The sequence below is a fragment of the Amphiprion ocellaris genome, chromosome 8, assembly GCF_022539595.1.
Source record: "Amphiprion ocellaris isolate individual 3 ecotype Okinawa chromosome 8, ASM2253959v1, whole genome shotgun sequence".
In the NCBI taxonomy this organism is placed as follows: domain Eukaryota; kingdom Metazoa; phylum Chordata; class Actinopteri; family Pomacentridae; genus Amphiprion; species Amphiprion ocellaris.
The window spans coordinates 22,863,210-22,882,481 of NC_072773.1; the positions used below are offsets into that span (position 1 = coordinate 22,863,210).

Sequence of the window (19,272 nt, forward strand, 5' to 3'; positions counted from 1 at the left end):
TTTGTTGATCTTCTCATCTTCCGCAAATTCGCATACGTAATAGCAGACATGCGCAGTTCCCGCTGCCACCAGCTTTGTTGGCTTGCTACCTGCTAACGTATTGCTAACTAGCAAGTATTTCCTGCCTGTGACTGGACACAGCAATGGACATCGACGCGTTTTTGGAAGCGTTTCAAGGCAATGTTTACAGTTATTCAACTGAGCGATGAATTGCTATATTTTGATTTTTTTTTTTTTTTTTTTTACATTTAATTCTATGTCCACAGGAAAATCTGTAATGTTTGCTAACTACGTTACCGTAATTTAGCTTACAAACAACAACTAGCGTCTAGAAGAGGCACCTGGGGACACTGATCTTTGCCACGGCTTGGCTGAGCTACTTTAACAGTATCTTCTGCAAGAAAATAATCCGTTTTATTCTGCACTTTTCGCTCATTTGTTCCCTTTCTTACACTTGGCGGTTATGTAAACAGCTAGCTGGGAACGTCACAACATACTGCTAACAATAAAATGCTAACTTACTAACTTCAATGAACTTTCTGTGCCGCTAACCATGCAGTTTGACAATGTTTTGATGTGGCATTTGACTTGTTTTACTTATCAAGTATGTCTTCTCGTGACACAGATTTTAAATAACACTATGCAATCGTTTAATTGTACATTTTATGCGCCAAAGTAGCTTGTCACTAAATGTGATTTAACACTTTTTTTCCAGAGTAATTTACAGAAAACATAATTCCTGCATGGTTATACGCTTGGGTTAGTTTCAAAACTTTCATCTTTAGGTTTACATTGCGGACACATATGTGTTTTAGTCTGGGGTCAGATATGTGTACTAGCTGGATTAACATTATTAACAATAAACTAACTTTCTGTTATCCATTTACAGATTTTGAGAAGAAAGGGAAGAGAGAGACCTGTCCTGTACTAGAGCAATTTTTGTGTCATGTTGCCAAGACGGGGCAACCAATGTGAGTAGCAACTTACAAGGAGCTGACGCATATCCCCAAATATTAAAACTACAAAATTTACCTCGCAGAAGTGATGACATCAGTTTTCCTACCAATGAAGTCTGTTTTTAATTTAGAATTTGTTTCAAGATGTTTCTTTTTTATTACATATTTAGCAATTTTATGATTTGACTTATTGTCTTCCCTATTAAGTATATTTTTTCTTGACACCACTGGTAAAACACACTTTACAATTGTTTAATCAGTACCATTGTATATTGTAGAAGACTTACATTTTCAATATCTTGCAGGATCTCGTGGTCACAGTTCAAAACATACTTTATGTTTAAGTTGGAAAAAGTCATGGATGATTTCCATGCTTCAACACCGGAACAGAGAGGACTGCATAATCCCAATGTAGAGTATATTCCCTTTGAAGAAATGAAGAAGAGGATCTTAAAAATAGTGGATGGTTACAATGGGTGAGTGCAGCACAAAATACGCTGATTTCTCAAATTGAAAAAAAAACCAATCAAATCCACAGTCACATCGTCATGTACATAAAACACCAATAATTTATTCTTATTAGTGTTCTAGCATTTTATCTGTTGAATTACCAATATAAGCACAAAGAATGATAGATATTTAGATGTCCATTTGATATGAAAATGTAAAGGGAAAAAAAAGCTGTTATATCACACCACTTGACCCATTTGGGCTACAATTCATTCATGTCTGTCTAACAGAATTGTTATTTTATTCACATCAGCTACAAAAATGTTTGTGAAATCTTTTCAAAACAGAGCTTCCATGCCAACTGGTATTCTGAAAATTGAATGTTTTCACACCCAAAAGTCTAGTTTTTAGTGTAAATAGCTGGAAGCAACAAAACAAACAGGCAACAACTGCTGAATATTAAATGAATATTGGAAAAAATTAAATACAATACCAGAGAAACCTTCATAATTAATTGTCTAGGTATGTGGCCAGCAGTGACTATGACCAGTCCAAAAAAAAAAAAAAGTATTCCTCATTGATCTCTAATCAGCTCTTGCCAATTTTGTCAAATTTTCAAAGACAGTGGCAATGCTGGCTGTGAGATGACTATGTGTTCCTGATCCTAAATATATGTCTGATAACTTTTCCAGAATCCCATTCACCATTCAACGCCTGTGTGAACTCCTTACAGACCCAAAGCGAAACTATACAGGAACAGACAAATTTCTCAGGGGTTTGGAGAAGGTGAGCACTTCACTGTACTACTTTGTTTTAAAAGTCTGTAAATTTTAACATTAAGTCTTTGCCTCCAAGACAAACAACAATGTATGCTATTTTAAATATATATTACTGTTTTTGCATTGCAGAATGTAATGGTGGTCAGCTGTGTATACCCCTCATCAGAGTACGTATATAAGCTGCTATGTTTTACTCTTACCTTTGCTAATCTGCCAGCAGTGCTTCTGATGCATATTCACAGCTCCCTTGAATTTTTATGAATCATTGTTCAGTCATACAAGTTAACAGTACATATAACAGCCAGCCATTTATGTGCCTTTCTATTTCTTTCGAAGGAAAAATGGGGCATCCAGTGTAAACAGAATGAATGGAGTGATGTTTCCTGGTAACTCTTCTCTATATTCAGACAGGTGGGAGCAACATACTTTATACAGTGACTGACTTCCACAAATCAGAAATTGCTTCATATATAACCAGAAGACAACCAGAGTATAGTAAGGACTGATCTCTCTGGCCTGTCAGTTTGGGTCTAAGTCATTTAGCTGATATGACTTGTGATTCGCAACATTACATGGCCTGTGTTAGGAATGTCACTTTCTTCTTTTGTAGTAGAAATGTGAATGGACCAGGAACACCGAAACCACTCACAAGACCAAAGCTTTCATTGTCGACTTCACTTTCCACTAATGGGCTCCCTGACAGTCCAATCAGCAGAGAGCCAGAACCAACCAAAGAGGAGGTCGAAGAGCACTTTATCAGGTAATAGTTACATAGCTGTGCTTCAGTGTGAGTGTTTAGTATACTCATTTAGTTTATGTAATGTGATAATAGCTGTAAATATTACCATTATCAAATCTTGTCAAGACCCTACCTTTCAAAACACAAGCAACATATCAGATAAAAACTTAAGTATATAATCTGAATAACTGATTTTGTGTGTTTGTGTTAGTGAATCCTCACTCTCAGAAGGTGCAGTGACACCAAACAGTGGGATAAAGAACAAACACCCAGAGGAAGAGGAGGATTCTGATGCTGACAAGCAAGAGGTCAAGAGGCTGAAGTTTGACAAAAAGGAGAGGGAGGATGAAACAAGTGAAGAAAAGGAGTCATCTTGTCATCAAGGGCCAGAGAGCTTGTCAGAGACACCGGAGTCTTCAAAAGACTCTTGTGGTGAAGAGTACAAAAGTGAACCTTCTTGTGACGCACCTAGTATTTCAGATGATCGTGGTAAGTGCGAATTTCTCCTTAGTTTGGCTGACGTATGCTTCACTGACACCGTGAGATTATGTCGTTACTGCAAAAGCAAACAACCACTTTGTAATATAGGTCCACCCTTTCAAAAAAGTATAGTAACAACAGAAGAGGTTGTATGTACACAAAAAGAGAGAACACACATGTATCTAGTGCAAATCGTGTGCCTGTTCTTGTTACCTCTGATTTACAAAGTGAATATGAACTACGAAGAAAAAGTGTTCAACTGGGGCTTAAAGTGGAGTTTGTATACTTTCCAAGCTGTTGGTCAGATGGTGTGATAGTTTTGGAAAACTCTTCCCCTGACATCTCTCCAACATCTGCTATGGAGAGTCTATGTCCAATGATTTCTGTTACTTTCCAAAACAGTGATCCAACATTCATTCACAAGCATTTCACACCATGATTGTCCAGCTGCACAGAGGTGGGACAGGAGCCAGGAGCTGTAATTCTCTCTAGCTCTCCTTTTTTCACTTGTTTAACAGCAATATGAGACACTTTTAAACATCACAGAAAAAAATGTTCTTGCATTATTTTTCAATATAGTCTCCTTTAACTTCAATGCACTTTATCCACTGATGTTCAAGCTTTGCTAATCCAATTGTGGAAGAAGGTCACATCTTGAGCCTCCAGATACTCCTCAACAGCATGAATGACTTCATCATCGCTCTAGAATTGGCAACCACTCAAGTGGGATTTCAGTTTGGGAAAGAGATAGAAGTCAGATGGTACAGGTCGAGAGGTGAGTAAGGTTAATGGGGCAACAGGTCAAAGCCACATTTGGTTGCTTCTGCCACCTGTGCTGTGTGGACGTTGCATTGTCCTGGAACAACAGCACACCAACTCTTAGCTTTCCTCTACCTTTTTTTAATGCTTTAAACATTGTAGTTTTTGTGGCCAGTGATATAAGGCTTTATAGCATACAGTTATGCCCCAAAATTGGAGTTCCACCCTTTGTTTCCAGGTGAAGCTGAGTACCTTCATACAAGTGTAACACAACTGACATGTATTCTACATTGTACCGGTTGTTGTGACAGGACTATCAATCCACAATGCTTTTACTCTGACTGTTAAACAGCCAGACGGTCATTGTATTTGAGGATTTTTAAAGACTGTTGTGTGGGGCTTCAAATGCTCCAAAAAAGAGAAGCCTAGAATTGATTCCATAGACGAGCTGTTATTTCGTATTTAAAAGTAAAACTGTTCCTGCTTTGCTCTTCAGATCCTAGCAGCACGCAGACGGAACCTTCTGAAGGGGAGGGAAAGTCATCTGAGGCAGAGGCTGCCCACAGTCCGAAGGATGACAGCACTGTGGACCAAAATGAGCAGCTGGCTTCATCAGAGAAGAGTACAAGCTTTGAACAGGACAGTGGGGAGAGCAGCAGCAGTAGCAGCAGCAGCAGTGATGGAGAGGCCTTAACCAGTGACAAGCAGGTCCCCTCTTCCAGTAATTCACCTGACTTGTCAACAGAGGGTGGTGCTGACATTTCAAACGGAGCAGAGACTGCAGTAGAGCCTGAGGAACATGACTAACCTGAGGGCAAGCCCCGCCAGCTGACGTTTTTTTACACTGTATGATACCACACCAAGGGTATATCTGTAGCACTGTGGACCTTTAGGCTTCAGGACCAGGAGCGATGTTGATCTCGAGATTCCTCACATGGATCTTGTTGTCCTTTGCCGTTTCAACTTCTCTAGGCCACACGCCACCTGGTCTTTAAACTGGAAAGATGATTTAAAGAAGATTATGGAGAAGACTGCCTTTTACACTGTTGAATAGAAGTTTTTCTAATCTTTTTATCTTGATTTTTATATCTGAATATTATAATTTAACCTTAATAACTGATGTATTCAGTAATTTCATTACTCATTTGGTATGTATTTCTAAAAAGATACATTCAACAGAGTTGTGTTTTCACCTAAGCACAGTTATTTTGAATCTCTTATGAATATGTCTCTCTCCAGGTGAATGACGACACCTGCCATTGAGAACGTGAAGCAACACGAATCACAAATGCTTTTTCTATGAAGCACATCCCATGAAATGTATTTCTTATTAACATTATCTTGCACTTGTTAACACTGACCCCTTGAAGGATGTGGAAAAGGTCATAGTTTTGCTTTGTCACTGTTTGAAGCCACTATAACACAATATTTCCAGTAGTAACCAGTTTGGTTAGATAGAACATTGGTGTGGCTTAAGGGCAGCCATTTGTGCATCAAACTCTGTAAACAAAACACAAGGTACTTTTACACTTTCTATGTCATACCTTAGTTGTGCAGCTGTCACTTTTGATAATTAGGATTTTTACAGTACATATCTGTAAATCAGTTTTTGTAGACTTGTAATACATGTCCACTGCCTTCGTAAAACTGATAATCGCTGGAAATTGAAGGCTTCAGCTTGTACCATAGTATTCATGGAAAGCAATAAATGCTAAAATTTGAAGTGTATTGTACTCAGTTGACATTGAGGAAGTTGTTCACTTGAGTTGCCGATCAAGTTATGTGTCATGTCTGATTAACAGTTTAGGCCAGTGAATTATGGGAATTACTTTTTAGGCATGCTGGATGTGAGTCTAGGAATGGCAAAACCGAGCAAGAGTTTTACTTCCGAAGAAAATGTCAAAATTTCTATTGATGAGTGATGGCTGTGGTTTGTGGCTATAAGAGTGACTTCCACCCCGCATGTCAGTGTCTGGAGTCCCACTGACCAGATTTCTACGACGAGGCATTTGGAAGGACCTTCATGTCAACATGCTAACATTAACCAATCAGTATTTGAACTTCATTATCTAACATAATGAGCATCCTTCTTAATTAGCTTAATTTTACCCAAACCAGTAGGACAAATAACACTAATATTTGGATGACAGAGTAGCAGAAGCTACCAGGCACTGCTTGAAAATGGATAATCAGTACAGGAAAGATGCTTTTTAAGGTGAATGCAAGAAGCTAGAAATGGGTAAGGGTTAAGATATCTGTTGTGTAAGACTGAATCATTTTAATCATGAGAGGATAACATCCAGTGACTCCTCCGTGGCCTTGAGACCTCTAAGCTAAGATTATCACTATCCCTGTTGTCAGCACATATCATAGGCCAGGGAGGTGTTGGGGCAGACCAAGCTATTGCCTGTAAACAGTGGCTAAGTGGCCACTAATAGGGATGCTGTTCTATTTGAAACATGTAGTCATTTTCAAATTCCAATGGACTGTCCTTGCTAGATGTTTCCACCCATTTCCCAAATATAATTACCATTTTGAGACAGGAGGTGCATTTCAATGCTCGTCATTAGTGGCAACACATTTATTTATAGCCTTGAGTGAGACTGGAGAGAGCATGTAAACAGTAATCAGGCTGGCAGTAAATAACTCGTCACCTGAAGGTCAGGCCTATTAGGGATAACTGCACACTTGACCTGGAGAATCCTCAGACTGGTCAGAAACTTGCTATTCTTGAAATGAGTCACATAAAGGAGTAGAGCAGTGATTTTGTTGAAGCATGCGTCACCCAAAAACAGTGCATCCTATATTTCCCATAATGTAACTATTGGCGTCAATTTGCCTATGAGCCTCTGTGACCAGAAAACTGAAATTCATGTGTAAAATTGGCAAAAATTTGTCCTTTGCAAATATAGATAGAAAGTTTCAAAGCCATATTTTATCTTATCGGGTAACTGGTTAATTGTATGTTAGCTTTTATTATGACCCTAAACTTCAGTTTCTTTTACCCTCATACACTGAAGGAATTTAATTGCATTAATCATAAATGTCAGTTGAATCAGAGACCCATCAAACCTATTTTAGGGTATCCAACATACCTGTACTTTTCCTATTCTAGGTACTAGGAGCAGCACAAGGAAATCCTCTCATGAGCTGTCTGTGAATTAATTGATTTTGACAAGTGGTCATTTCTAATCCTTTATCATGTGATCCATAGCAGCCTGTGTCCCATCCTCGCTTTCAGAAAGGATTTGGCACAATAGAGAGCCAAATAGCAATTCAGCTCGTATGGACTTACATGCCATATCGATTATTTGCTTTTTTGCTGATTTGCACAAAGTTAGGTGCCATCACTGACTCCGAACGCTGACTTTTCACGGGTTTTGTAATGTAAGGAACCGTTTCAGTGTTTAGAGACAAATATAATACATACAATATATTTCCACAATGGGTCAGCGCCTGAGTGAAGAAAGTGACCAGGACAAGGAAATCGATGTGGCAGAGCTGCAGGAATGGTACAAAAAGTTTGTTGTGGAATGCCCAAGTGGGACTCTGTTCATGCACGAGTTCAAGAGTTTTTTTGGTGTTACGGATAACAAGGAGGCTGCAGATTACATTGAAAACATGTTTCGAGCTTTCGACAAGAATGGCGTAAGTACAAACTTCTGTTGCATGAAAGCACAAGCCTTGTCTATAGTCATTGTCTTTTCTTAGTAATGACACTTGGCTACGTTTGCACCAGTGTTAGTAAATATTATTTTCAATAGTTGATCAGTAGAATATAAATCTGTTGCATATTTCATAGTTTCAATTTTCCCTTGCAATAACCGTTTGATGATTAAATATGAAATAATTAGCTGCAGTTGTACATTTTTGACTATTGCCTCTATTAGGTGCAGAATAGATATTTTACCTGCTATATTAAAGAAACATTTAGCTGCTAAATGACATCAAAGCATCCCTTCATGCCATTTGAACTCTTTCTCTTCATGCACGCAGGACAACACCATCGATTTTCTGGAGTATGTGGCAGCTTTGAACTTAGTCCTCAGGGGAAAACTGGAGCATAAGCTCAAATGGACATTCAAAATGTATGATAAAGATGGAAGCGGATGCATCGATAAAACTGAGCTTCTTGAAATTGTGGAGGTAATATATTATTTTATGGTAGCACTGTGAACTGTATCATTGATCTGTAAAGTCTTCAGACCATTTTATAGACTCGTTCAGAATAAATGAGTGAATTGTAATGCATCAAGCAGGAGTCTGTAACATCCTTTCCTATCACTCTCAGTCTATTTATCGACTGAAGAAAGCCTGCCATGGAGAGCTGGATGAGGAATGTAATCTGCTGAGCCCAGACCAAGTGGTTGACCGGATATTTGAGCTGGTTGATGAAAATGGAGATGGTGAGTGTTAGTGGCGTTTTTCTGTCAGCTTGAGATATTTCTTGAATGAAGAAGAAGTATCCTTTAGAAGTGCTAATGCAGAAGTGTTCATGCATTCATTGTTTGTGGAAACTGACAGGGAAGGCAGATGGCAGCTGTACAATGCCCATCTACTTGTCCAGCTTATGAAGTCATTGAAGGAGAAATATACAGTAAGAGAGAATAACTGTTCCTTTTCATTTAGGGGAGCTCTCACTGGATGAGTTCATTGATGGAGCACGGAGGGACAAGTGGGTGATGAAGATGCTGCAGATGGACGTGAACCCAGGGGACTGGATTAATGAGCGAAGACGCAGTGCCAACTTCTAAGGCTTGACCATGGACTGTCAGTCTGTCACATACATTTGTCAAGTGTGAACATTCATGTTGTGATTTTGTATCTGTTACAATTTATACATATATAAAAGAAAACAACCCAAAAGTCATTCTGGCATTGCATTGTGTGATGATGTACAAAATTTTGATGCATGTCAAATGTCTATATTGCTTTCAAAGGGGCCACGTGTTCAGAGATTTTGGTTGAGGTTCCACATGTAGTTAAGCTATGGAGCAAACGAGCAACAGTATTTAATTATGCATTGCTACTGATGATGATGAAGGTTTGTTTATCTGTATTTTATAGATGCCGCAGTCATAAGACACTGACTATGACATTTTCTTTTCATGTTTTGTGTCATAAAATAAGCATAAAAGTTATTCAATATACAAAATTAAACATTTCCGACAGAGGTGTTATTGCTGATTTAGGATGATCAGACTTTCTCTGGACTTGTGGGCATGTAGAAACAGAGGTTTAGTCACATTTTCTTTGCTCTCCTTTTAGTTTGGATGGATCTGTAAGGACCAAACAGCCTGACCTGAGTAAAGATCCACTAAACTAAAAAAAAAAAAAAAAAAAAAGTGAGAGAGTGATAGACAGAGAAAGAAAGAAAGAAAGAAAGAAAGAAAGAAAGAAAGAAAGAAAGAAAGAAAGGAAATATATATTTTTAAAAAATCTTCAGCAGTTTATTGACTTACCAGTAATTTGGAAACTGATGACAATACCATATTAAAAGTAGCTACATTCACAGGTGTAGTATTTAAAACAACAACGAGAAAAATCCAGATTAGGTAAAACAAATCTTGGTTTTCAATTAAAAAATAATTGGATGGTGGGTTTAAGTTAAACTACACATGTATTATTATGATTTTTAAAAATAAAACAAGTAGTCAAATTATGGATTTTGGTGTTACGTGTTTTCATTGATCTTCGTCGCTTCTCCATAAAGTCTCGTTTTTTCTCGCGGGAGGTTCAACGGTCCACTTCCTAGTTTGCTGCAAACTGACAAACCTTCTGAGCTGTGAATTTAGCATTTAAACAGGCACCAGCAGTCTGCTGTTTGTAAGTTATCCGAGCTGATTACTGTCGCACGGTAAGCTAGTAAACAAGTCCACCTGTAGAGACTTAATGCTGATAGCCACGCGTTTTTTCAAATGTGTTTTCACGACTCTTAACACGGAACCAGTCACCCTTCAAGTGCTCTACTCACTGTTTTCAATGTCGTCTAAACTTGAGAGCCCTGCCAGCATTGGCCAAATGAAGGTAAAGCTTGAAATTGCTGGGGGAAATGTCTTTAAATGCGTTTAAAGGGGGTGTTTGTGCAGTAGTTTCTCTTCCTACCTGCTACGTTGTTTATTTTCTGTTTTGTCATTATGCTTTACCACACGGTGTAATGCTGCCCCCTCCTGGCCAGCATGTAAAAGACAGCTGGAGGATGAATTATGTCACCGGAGACCTGTTCAGCTGCCCCGAAGACGAGGCTTTGGCCCACTGCATCAGTGAAGACTGCCGCATGGGGGCAGGCATAGCAGTGCTGTTCAAGCAGAAGTTCAAAGGGGTGTCGGAGTTAAAGGAACAGAGTGAGTCAGTCCTTTTATTAAAAATTCATCAGGATTGAACATGTCTCATTTTGAGCCTACTGAACCTCGTGTGGTCTTTTTTTTTTTTTTTATTCAGCGCAGAGGAACTGGTTCATTTTTTCCCCTACTGTCAGTCAACTAAAACCACTTAAGTACCATCGCTTTTCTCTGTGTAGCTTTACAGTTAGAAAAATCCTTTTGTTTACATTGTCTGACAGTGCAGCATCAGAATGACTTGGTATGTAAATCGCTGATGTACACATTCTTCCCAGATACAGCTGGACATATGTGTTTTTGTGAAAACTTTAAGATGTACACAATCATTTATTTAAAAAAAAAAAACATTTTTTTGCCGCACAGCATGAATTCATGAGTTGTTCAGCAGTGAGTCAATGAGCCATTATATTTGAGGTTTTTCCTGGTTGAGTGCAGTTGTCATTTTTTTTCTTTTTTGAAAATCCAAACAGAAAAGGAGACGGGACAGTGTGCTGTACTGATGAGAGAAGGACGTTTTGTCTACTATCTGGTAAAGATGTTACAGTTAATTAAAAATTTTTGAGAATACAGATCTACGTGTCAAGAAAAAGGTAAAATATGTTTTTTTTCTAAAGTCATTGTTGTAGACATTTTAAGCATTGCTTTCCTGTTACTTTTATTCCAGATCACAAAGAAAAGGGCCTTCCAAAAACCCACCTACACCAGCCTGAGACAGAGCCTGGAGGACATGAGGTCACACTGTGTAAAGAATGGCGTAAGAAGAATATCAATGCCTCGGTTTGTATAATTTATAATCATTTTATTATATCAACAAATATTTATTTGCGTAATAAATTATTTTTTAAATTTCTTCAGTTTCATATTTGCTCTTTCACCGTTATGTCAAACATTAAGTTGTTGTCTCCCTCTGTCTGACAGTATTGGCTGTGGCCTGGATCGACTGGAGTGGGCCAAAGTGTCGGTGATACTGGAGCAGGTCTTCAAACACACAAACATCTCCATCACAGTCTACAGCCTTCCTCAGAAAACAGAAACCACAGTGATGAAGGGAAACCTGTGTAGATGATTGGTGGAAATGTGTGTTTGTTGTAATTTTTACTTTATGCACTTTTTTTTTTGGTATTATATTCCCACACTATGGGCCCAAAATAGCAGTCCTTTTTAAGTACTATGTAGAATAAATGAAATTTCTTTTTTTAAATCAAGGTCGGTTGTAGCCACATGAACTTCACACTGGACATGAATCTCACCGGCCTCTTTGCCGCTCTCTTTCTGTAAATGACACTTCTTTGCCTTTGGATCTTTGTATTTTTGTGGTTTTCATGCTGTTTGGGTGATGGTGATGTCATCAGTTCTTACAGTGACCTGTTTTCTTGAAACATGAGCTATGATCAAGCGATCTGATTTGAGCATTTGTGTTCTCGCCTACAGCTCCTGCTAATAATGTCTCGGTAAGTTCATGTCTGCAGCACATGTGCGAAATTAGCAGTTTACAACTATTTAACAAGATGGCAGCTGCTTCCAACACATGTTAACCTGCATTTATCACTAAATAAAAACCCAGTAAGGAATTGTTAGCCTCCCCTGTCTGCTTTACACCAGGACATCAAGCCACAAGTATTGGGTATCTCTTTATTTGTCTATCCATCTACCAGGCATTTACACTGTTGACTGAGCAAACGGTGTATTTGCATTTCTCTGAGGTCATCATATAACTTCTGGAGTGCTCATTGTTGCCTCTGCAGATGGCCAAGGTACTGTAGGATCTATTATTGATCTGCTTGGGTATTGTGCTCTAATGCAGCTGGGACACAATGGACCAGATGTGAGTGAAAGACAGAGGAGCGGGGAATCCGACACCTCAAAGTCAATCCCACACATCCATTTTGTCTGGCATGGCAAAACCTTTTGACACATCACAAATCCGAAGTGGAAAGATGAGATGATACCACAAAAAAATCCATTCAAGGTATTTTAATACATTAGGAGGATTAAATAATCCAACTTAGGGGGACTCCATTTAACAATCTGACAACATACACTTCAGGTGTTGGTGATTATCATAAAGCTCAGTAGTGGTGAGACTGCTCAGTAGTTTGCCGCCTGCGACCCTCCCATTCTCCTGTGGGGCACGTTAAATAATTCATGAGGAAAAGGCATTAACCGCTGTGTACACTGCGGCTGGCTGCCCATTTCCCCCCCTGATATATATGCAGGCTGGCTGGAAGACTGTACTTCAGCATCACTGCAACCAACCCCTGCTCTCCTCCTCCTCCTCCTCCTCCTCCTCTCCCCCCTCCTCCCTTCCCATCCCCCCTTCTTGCCTGGCAGTTAGACTCCACACTGCAGCAGAGCCACCTAGCCACGCTGCAGTGAGCGCAAAAGGAAATCTCCCTTCAATCTGACCTGCTATCACACTGAACATGCCGCGGCTGGTGGACTGCGCATCCAAATCTGTTCTCATCCCACCTGACAGCCCCTCTTCTCCCATTGTTCCCCCGTGCAGCCTCTGCTTGTCCCACTGCAGAGTCCACCGATTCGCCTCCCATTGCCCCACACCACCGCACCCCCCTCCATTCCCACTCTCACTCCCTTTTCTCTCTCATCCCTCCCCTCCATCCTCCCCCTCCTCCTGTCCTCCATTCCCTTTTTTTCTCTACTTGATGCGTATGAAATTGCAGAGCTCAGCATTATTCTCCACAGGCACTTAGGGAGGAAAAAGAGGGAAAAAAAGAGAGATGAGCTAGGCAGGAGGGTTTCTGGTGCACCACATAACTGGCCCCCTTCCAATTAAAGAAGAGAGCTTATGTTATTGAAGAGCAGCTTAGCCAATCAGGAAGCAGTGCAGGCAAAGACAGCAAAGGGAAAAAAAAAAGCAGCAGAGCGAGTGGGCAAGGGAAAGAAAAAAACTGCAGTGTGTGAGTGTGTGTAGTTTTTATCCCTCCCCTGAGCAGATCTTTATCAATTTGGGTACTCCAGTCTTGGGGTGCATTTGAATGGATGTCTGTGTGTGTTTATGTGGCAGAGTTTACACAGGACAGAGTTAAGGTGTGTCTACAGGGCTGTGTTAGACTCCTGACTTGTTCATTCTGAAACTGGAAATAAGAGAAAGTCAGAGGAGATTGATTATTTTTCTCTCTATCTCAAAGTGTGTCGGAGCCTGTGGAGGAAGGGAGCAGCTCGGTGTCCAGGAGAGATCAACCTGCACTAAAGGTAAGCAGCTGCATTCTCTTCCTACTACTGGCATGCTGGGGTTGTTTTTCCCTCCTAAAGTTATTTTTGTCTTCTTTTTTGGTGAATATTCTGGCTATTTCGCCTCTTTCGGCTGTTCACATGTAATAACATTTAAACCCATGCACAGACTTTTACTTTATTGATCTTTTTGCATCATAAAGACTCGCTAAAAAAGCAGAGGGAGAGGCAGATGAAGAGAGGGAGGGAGGGGGAAGGTTAGTGCGGGACTCCCTGATGCTCCTAGGCAAGTTTCTGTGCACACGGTTCTCTAGTGCTGCAGTATCCCATTACATCCCTGTGCGGAGCTGCCTCAGCATCCAGCCAGTGCCAGGCTGAGCAAACCAAACCAGCTACCAGCTGCCCAACACAACTGTCACTGCCTTGCTTTCTTCTTTTACTCGGTCCCTGCTTGGGATAAGTGAAGTTTTGTCATTATACTGTAAAATCAGTGCACTCTGATAAGCTCGATGTGGTAAAGAGACAACTGCAGCCCATTTTAGTTTTGCATTCCCTCATTGTGTATTCTGGGTATCAGTGCGGTTGCTTAGATAACAGATTGAATTTGCTCTGATAGTGTTTGAGGCTGATGACTAGTTTCTGTTTGGTTTATTTAGTGTTCTGGGACTTTGCGCTGTCTGAGCCTGCAGCAAAAATAGGGTCTGATTACTTAAATTAGGGTTATTGACTAAAGTGTGCCAAAAAAAAAAAAAAAGAAACGCTAAAGGTGTTATTTCATTTGTGGACCTTAACTGAAATGTTTAAACATGGAAGTTGTGGTTTCCCATAATCGTAAAAATTAGCTCAAACAACAAAGAAAAATGAAACTTGACATACAGGGAAACAGGTTATAAATTAGTATATGTTTTATTTTTAAAATTATGATAAGCTTTCTTTCTTCTGTTTGTTTGTTACATCCCTCTGTCGTTTTTTTGCCAAGTCTGACCTTCATCATTTGTGAATGAAGATTTGATGGTGACCAGCAGTGGGCACTGTGTGTTTTCTCTGTAGGAGATGAACAGTGGCCTGCTGCAGAATGGGAGGAAATAATGGAGGGACTTAGTGTTTCTTGTGTGGGCACGCTGAAAAGCAGTGATAAATGGGATGATGAGTGCAGTATGTACTGGTTTTCACATTACTTCGAAGTAAGGCTGATACCTTTCACCTTCTGATAGTAGATAGTAGGACAAGACTTACTTAGACCTCGGTTACTGGTTTTAAATTGTGTCATTTATTAAAGATTTAGTTGTGTAGATACAGAGATTTAACGCGAGCCCATTTCAGCACCATGGACAGAGCACAAAGCAGTTACTATTTATAAGTGCTTACCTCCTATTATTTGAAGGAAAACAGATTTGGTAAGTAGAGTTAGTGAACAGTTCCAACTATTGCTAGTTGGTTGATGTCATTTACCTGCCTGATGATACAAATATCCACATTTTTATTTGATAGCGCCATTTCCTGTTCTTTTCCTGTCCCACCCTTGCCTTTGCTTTTCTAGTTTAAGACATGAGGAAAACACTTTTCATTATTCATGCACCTCTCCTTCTCTAGACCAGAGTCATCTTTAGAGAACTACATTTTTACAGAGACACTGAAAACTCAGCTCCTCAGTGTTTCCTTTTGAACACCTCTGTACTGGCCTTGTCCGCCTGTATTATCACTGTAAGCTCCAGGTGGGAGTGCCAGCAACTGTGGTGTTGTTCTGCCTTCCTTTTCAGTGCAAAGCTCAGAATGACACATCAAACTGAGGGATAAAACTGACTGCAGCAAGATCTTTCATTTCTGACATGTGGTTATTACATGAATCTAGTGGAGCGAAAACACAAAATCAAAAGAGTATTGTTTTTAAAAGTTGTTTTACATTTTGTCTGCCAATAGTTATTATGTTTCCCACAAATCAGTTGCAGAAACCATTCAAGAGGTGCTAAAAGACCCCAGCGCTCTGTTGCATCCATGAAAAGAACATGTAAAACATGTAATGACTGTATCTCATACTGCTCTGACACCTGCTGTGACACAAAGCTTTGTTTCATGTCATGGTTGAGAGCGACCAGGAAAGTGTCTCTGCAGGATGCTGCCGGCATACTGAGAAACTCATTCAGATAGAGATGATCAGAAACATCAGCTCATTAACGAGAAGCGGAAATGAGCCCCCTTACTGTTTCAAGAATTAGCTAGTATCCTTCTTTAAGATAAACACACGGTGCGAGAACTGGAGGAGGTTTAACATGGTCTCATTAGATGGAGGGACTTGTTTAGACAGACAGACCTTTTCTCCTGTGATTCACCAAAATGTAATGATTCAGTGTTTTCGCAGCCAGTTGAATCAGGCTTTTCAGCATCATCTGGTCAATTTCAAGTGTTTACTTCAGTAAATACTGGAAAACAGTTTTTTTTGTGGCATTAGAAAGTTGCATACATGAGAAAGTTGGGTTCTGTAACTCTTTTTTGGAGGTTTTGGAGGAAGGGAGCAGCTGCTAGGCTTCTCATTGCTCTTCCTGTGAGCATGACACCCTCTGTCCCAGGCTGTGTGGCATGGGCGTTTAGTGTGCCCCTGTAAATGATGGTGTAAGGCAACATAGCGGAGCAGCAACGGCTGTCACTGTCATATACTACAGTTAGCAACTATCCCAAGACTCTCTGTGTCAGGATGAGAAGAGATGCTGTAAAAACTCACCAAACTATGCTATTTAGATTGTTCTGGTGAAAATAGAAGGCTCTGCAGATATTTAAGGTTGGCAGACTCTCTTGGGGATGCTAGAATGACACCTTGATAAATACAGTGAACGGTCAGAAGGACAGTCTGTGTGTACTTGTATCAGTCACGTTGGGCCTTGATTTCTTTGTATAGGAGACAAAACACAAGTCCCAGTAATGTAAATGAACATATTTTAGGGTGAGGAGGGTGGGGATTAAGTTTAGGGTAAGAAGCATGCAGTAATTATGGTTGGAATAAGTTTCCAGGAAACAATTGTAAATCAATGTAATATCTTTCGTGATGGAAGCAAGACTGTGTACTTGTGCGTGCATTATCTTCTCTATAAATAGGATGAGTGGACTCTCCAGTTTAAGGTTATGGGATGTATTAATGTATGTATCTGCATGAATGTGTTTTTAAGTATGCATGTGAGTGGCAGAGAGCAGGGTAGTTTAAACGTAGAGGAGACAACGTGGGACACATGGATGACAGCCAGTCTTAAGAGTGTGGGAAAAAAAATAGGCATTAGGAGGACAAAAGCAATGAGAGGAAAGTGAAGAGAGGAGGCAAGACAAATGATATAAGCATCGGCCGGAGAGGGGTAGAGCGATAGAGTAAGAGATTGAGAGATTGTCAGAGGCAGAGCAAGAATGGAAGAGAGTGGGTGTGCATAGCAGAGCTACGAGCACTGCAGTACATTGCAGTGCCCAGCCCCCGCTGTGTTCTCTGCTCACCATCCGGTTCCATGCACTGAAAAGACCCCTGCAGCAGCAGAGCAGCACAGCACAGAGGGCTGCCTGCTGATGAACAGCAACCTCACAAAGAGCTTCTGACCCTCCACTGTGCATCCCGGATATCGGATGCATCAGATTTTTTTGTTGTTGTTGTTGAAGGAGTGATGGAAACGCGGTGCACATGACAGAACAGCCGACCTGCGCCGTGCCAGCGCATTGTCACGTACAGAGAGGGAGTAGTCAATTCACGCTCCCCCTGGATTATGTAAGCACACAACACATTCACTTTGCCGGATACCAGCTAAATGATCCCACCTTCCCTGGCCATGTTTTCCTCATTAGGAACATCTGCCTCGCTGTTTGCTTTTGTTTCAGAGGTAGCTTCTTTGCAAACAGAGAAGGACACTTTATTGAACTTACTGAATTGGCAACAGTGGGAAGGCAAACAGCATGTGCCTTTAAATATCTGCTGTTTGTATGACTGTGGTTTGACATTTCGTTGATGAAGCCCTGTGTGACAGCTCAGAAATAACGATCCGACGAAAAGCTGCTGATGTGAAAGAAAAAAACAAACACACTGTTTCTTCTGTTTAGAGCTGGGCAGTGTACAGGATGCATGAATGATTCACCCTGTGTAGCCTCACACTTAAGTTCTGTTGGATTAATTAAACAGCTTTTGGCCACGCAAGTAATATTCTCTCTACATATAACACACAAGCACATAAACACATGCATTGCAGATGTGAAATGAATCTTAATCATGTGAGAAGCTCCGGGAAATAAAGGAGAAGCTTGCTTCTGCTTCCATAAACAGTTGCTACGTTTCCGTCCCACTGCCTGCCTGCCTGCCTGGGGGGTGGTTGGCTGAAGCGTGAGAGCTTCCCCCCCTTTGTTGTATGTTCTCTGGTCTCCCTCTTTTCTTTGCTGATGTAGCTGATTCAGATTGTGGACTCTCTCTCCATCCTGTGACATGGTCTGATTGTGTTTCTCGCTGTGCTCTGGAGTAGTTGAGTCAATTACACCTTGGCAGACAGGTGTTTGAGGCGTTAAGTGTGTTTGCCGCCACACATCAGCCGGTGTTTGCTTCTGATTTGCACTGAAATCAGCACCAGGCTTTTGGAAATGATATGGCAATAAAAAAAAAATATTTGCTGCTTGTGAGTCACACTGCAACTCAAGATAGTAATACAGCTCAAAGTCATTGTAAATGCATTCATTCACATCAAATATATCTGAGCATCGTGTTTACTGTATTGCTAGATTATTGCAGTTTCGTGTATCGCTGGGTGCATGAGATTGAAAACAGTGGTTTAGAAACTGATTTACTATTTTATCAGCCTGCGTTTCATAGGGGTTGCTTCCTCTAAAAATATAAAAATACAAGTGAACATTTAACCTTGCAGAATCTGAAAAGAGGAGAGGAGGATCGTCATGTCTTTAGTCTTTGCAACAGCACACTATTCACACGGTAATGCTTGAAATAAAACATTGTGCTTGACTATGGGTGGTTGAGGATGTAGTCATGAAGGAATAAAAGAGAGAAACACTTGTCTGTGGTTTGTGTGAGTGACAGCGGCAGAGAGAGCTGGAGAAAGCGGTGGAGTATTGTAGTGTGGGTGAGCTGCAGTAGGGATTCGGAGTGCTGCATTGAGCTGCATAATTAATGTTAAGAGGGTGGAGCTTAAGGCGGAGATAACTTGCTATGAAGAACCAGCCGCTGCAACGCTGCTAGAACAGAGATAGCTCTTTTTGCAAATGTGTAATCACTCCTCAGGAGGCAGACACAGACCAGCATGGAAGTGATATTCTGATGCAAAACCAAGGAGGCACGCTCAGTTGTCCTGTCCAGCTCTGTGTCCCCATCCCATCTGCTCCGTCGTCCCTCAAAGCCAATCATTATGCACTGAGCTGCGTATCGCAGCCAAATGTCTCAATGCTGGCTGCACTGCTTTGTTAATCATCCAATTTGTAGCAAAACACCTTCCTATATGACACAGCTGGTGTAACTCTCATCTGGTCTGTCTGAATTGGACCATGATGAAGGAGGAGGAGTTTCTTTAATCTGCAGGATGGAGTTATATTTAGTCATCTTCTTTACAGGG

General features: G+C 40.5%; 4 protein-coding genes across 8 annotated transcripts in view; all 4 read left to right on the top strand.

Annotated features, from left to right (window-relative positions):
- Window positions 1-29: 29 nt before the first annotated feature.
- LOC111572084 (serine/threonine-protein phosphatase 4 regulatory subunit 2-A-like) lies at window positions 30-5,886 on the top strand. Of its 2 annotated transcripts, none has more exons than XM_023275591.3 (9): window positions 30-177; window positions 890-971; window positions 1,262-1,432; window positions 2,099-2,192; window positions 2,315-2,352; window positions 2,522-2,596; window positions 2,796-2,945; window positions 3,136-3,413; window positions 4,660-5,886. In XM_023275591.3, exons 1-9 carry the CDS (start codon window positions 144-146, stop codon window positions 4,968-4,970), a joined length of 1,233 nt encoding a protein of 410 aa, XP_023131359.2. In that variant the 5' UTR covers window positions 30-143; the 3' UTR covers window positions 4,971-5,886. The 2 variants fall into 2 exon arrangements, with proteins under 2 accessions (XP_023131359.2, XP_023131361.2); XM_023275593.3 differs by having other exon boundaries at window positions 2,799-2,945.
- Window positions 5,887-7,399: 1,513 nt separating this feature from the next.
- On the top strand, window positions 7,400-9,827 carry guca1b (guanylate cyclase activator 1B). The gene is made up of 4 exons (XM_023275596.3): window positions 7,400-7,811; window positions 8,160-8,309; window positions 8,455-8,569; window positions 8,793-9,827. The coding sequence occupies exons 1-4, from the start codon at window positions 7,608-7,610 to the stop codon at window positions 8,915-8,917; spliced, it is 594 nt and encodes a 197-aa protein (XP_023131364.1). The 5' UTR covers window positions 7,400-7,607; the 3' UTR covers window positions 8,918-9,827.
- A 76-nt stretch (window positions 9,828-9,903) lies between these two features.
- Window positions 9,904-12,075, top strand: oard1 (O-acyl-ADP-ribose deacylase 1). The gene is made up of 5 exons (XM_023275656.3): window positions 9,904-10,190; window positions 10,342-10,507; window positions 10,975-11,033; window positions 11,169-11,281; window positions 11,423-12,075. The coding sequence occupies exons 1-5, from the start codon at window positions 10,056-10,058 to the stop codon at window positions 11,568-11,570; spliced, it is 621 nt and encodes a 206-aa protein (XP_023131424.1). The 5' UTR covers window positions 9,904-10,055; the 3' UTR covers window positions 11,571-12,075.
- The window catches only part of LOC111572069 (synaptotagmin-2-like), a 65,360-nt gene continuing 57,901 nt past the window's right edge, over window positions 11,814-19,272 (top strand). For 2 of the 4 annotated variants that reach the window (XM_023275559.3, XM_023275563.3), the window contains exons 1-2: window positions 13,412-13,552; window positions 13,654-13,717. The gene's annotated coding sequence lies outside the window, so the exon portion shown is untranslated. Of the gene's footprint in view, window positions 11,956-12,308; window positions 12,474-13,264; window positions 13,553-13,653; window positions 13,718-19,272 lie in introns of those variants that run through there. The other 2 variants (XM_035950646.2, XM_023275561.3) reach the window with 2 other exon arrangements.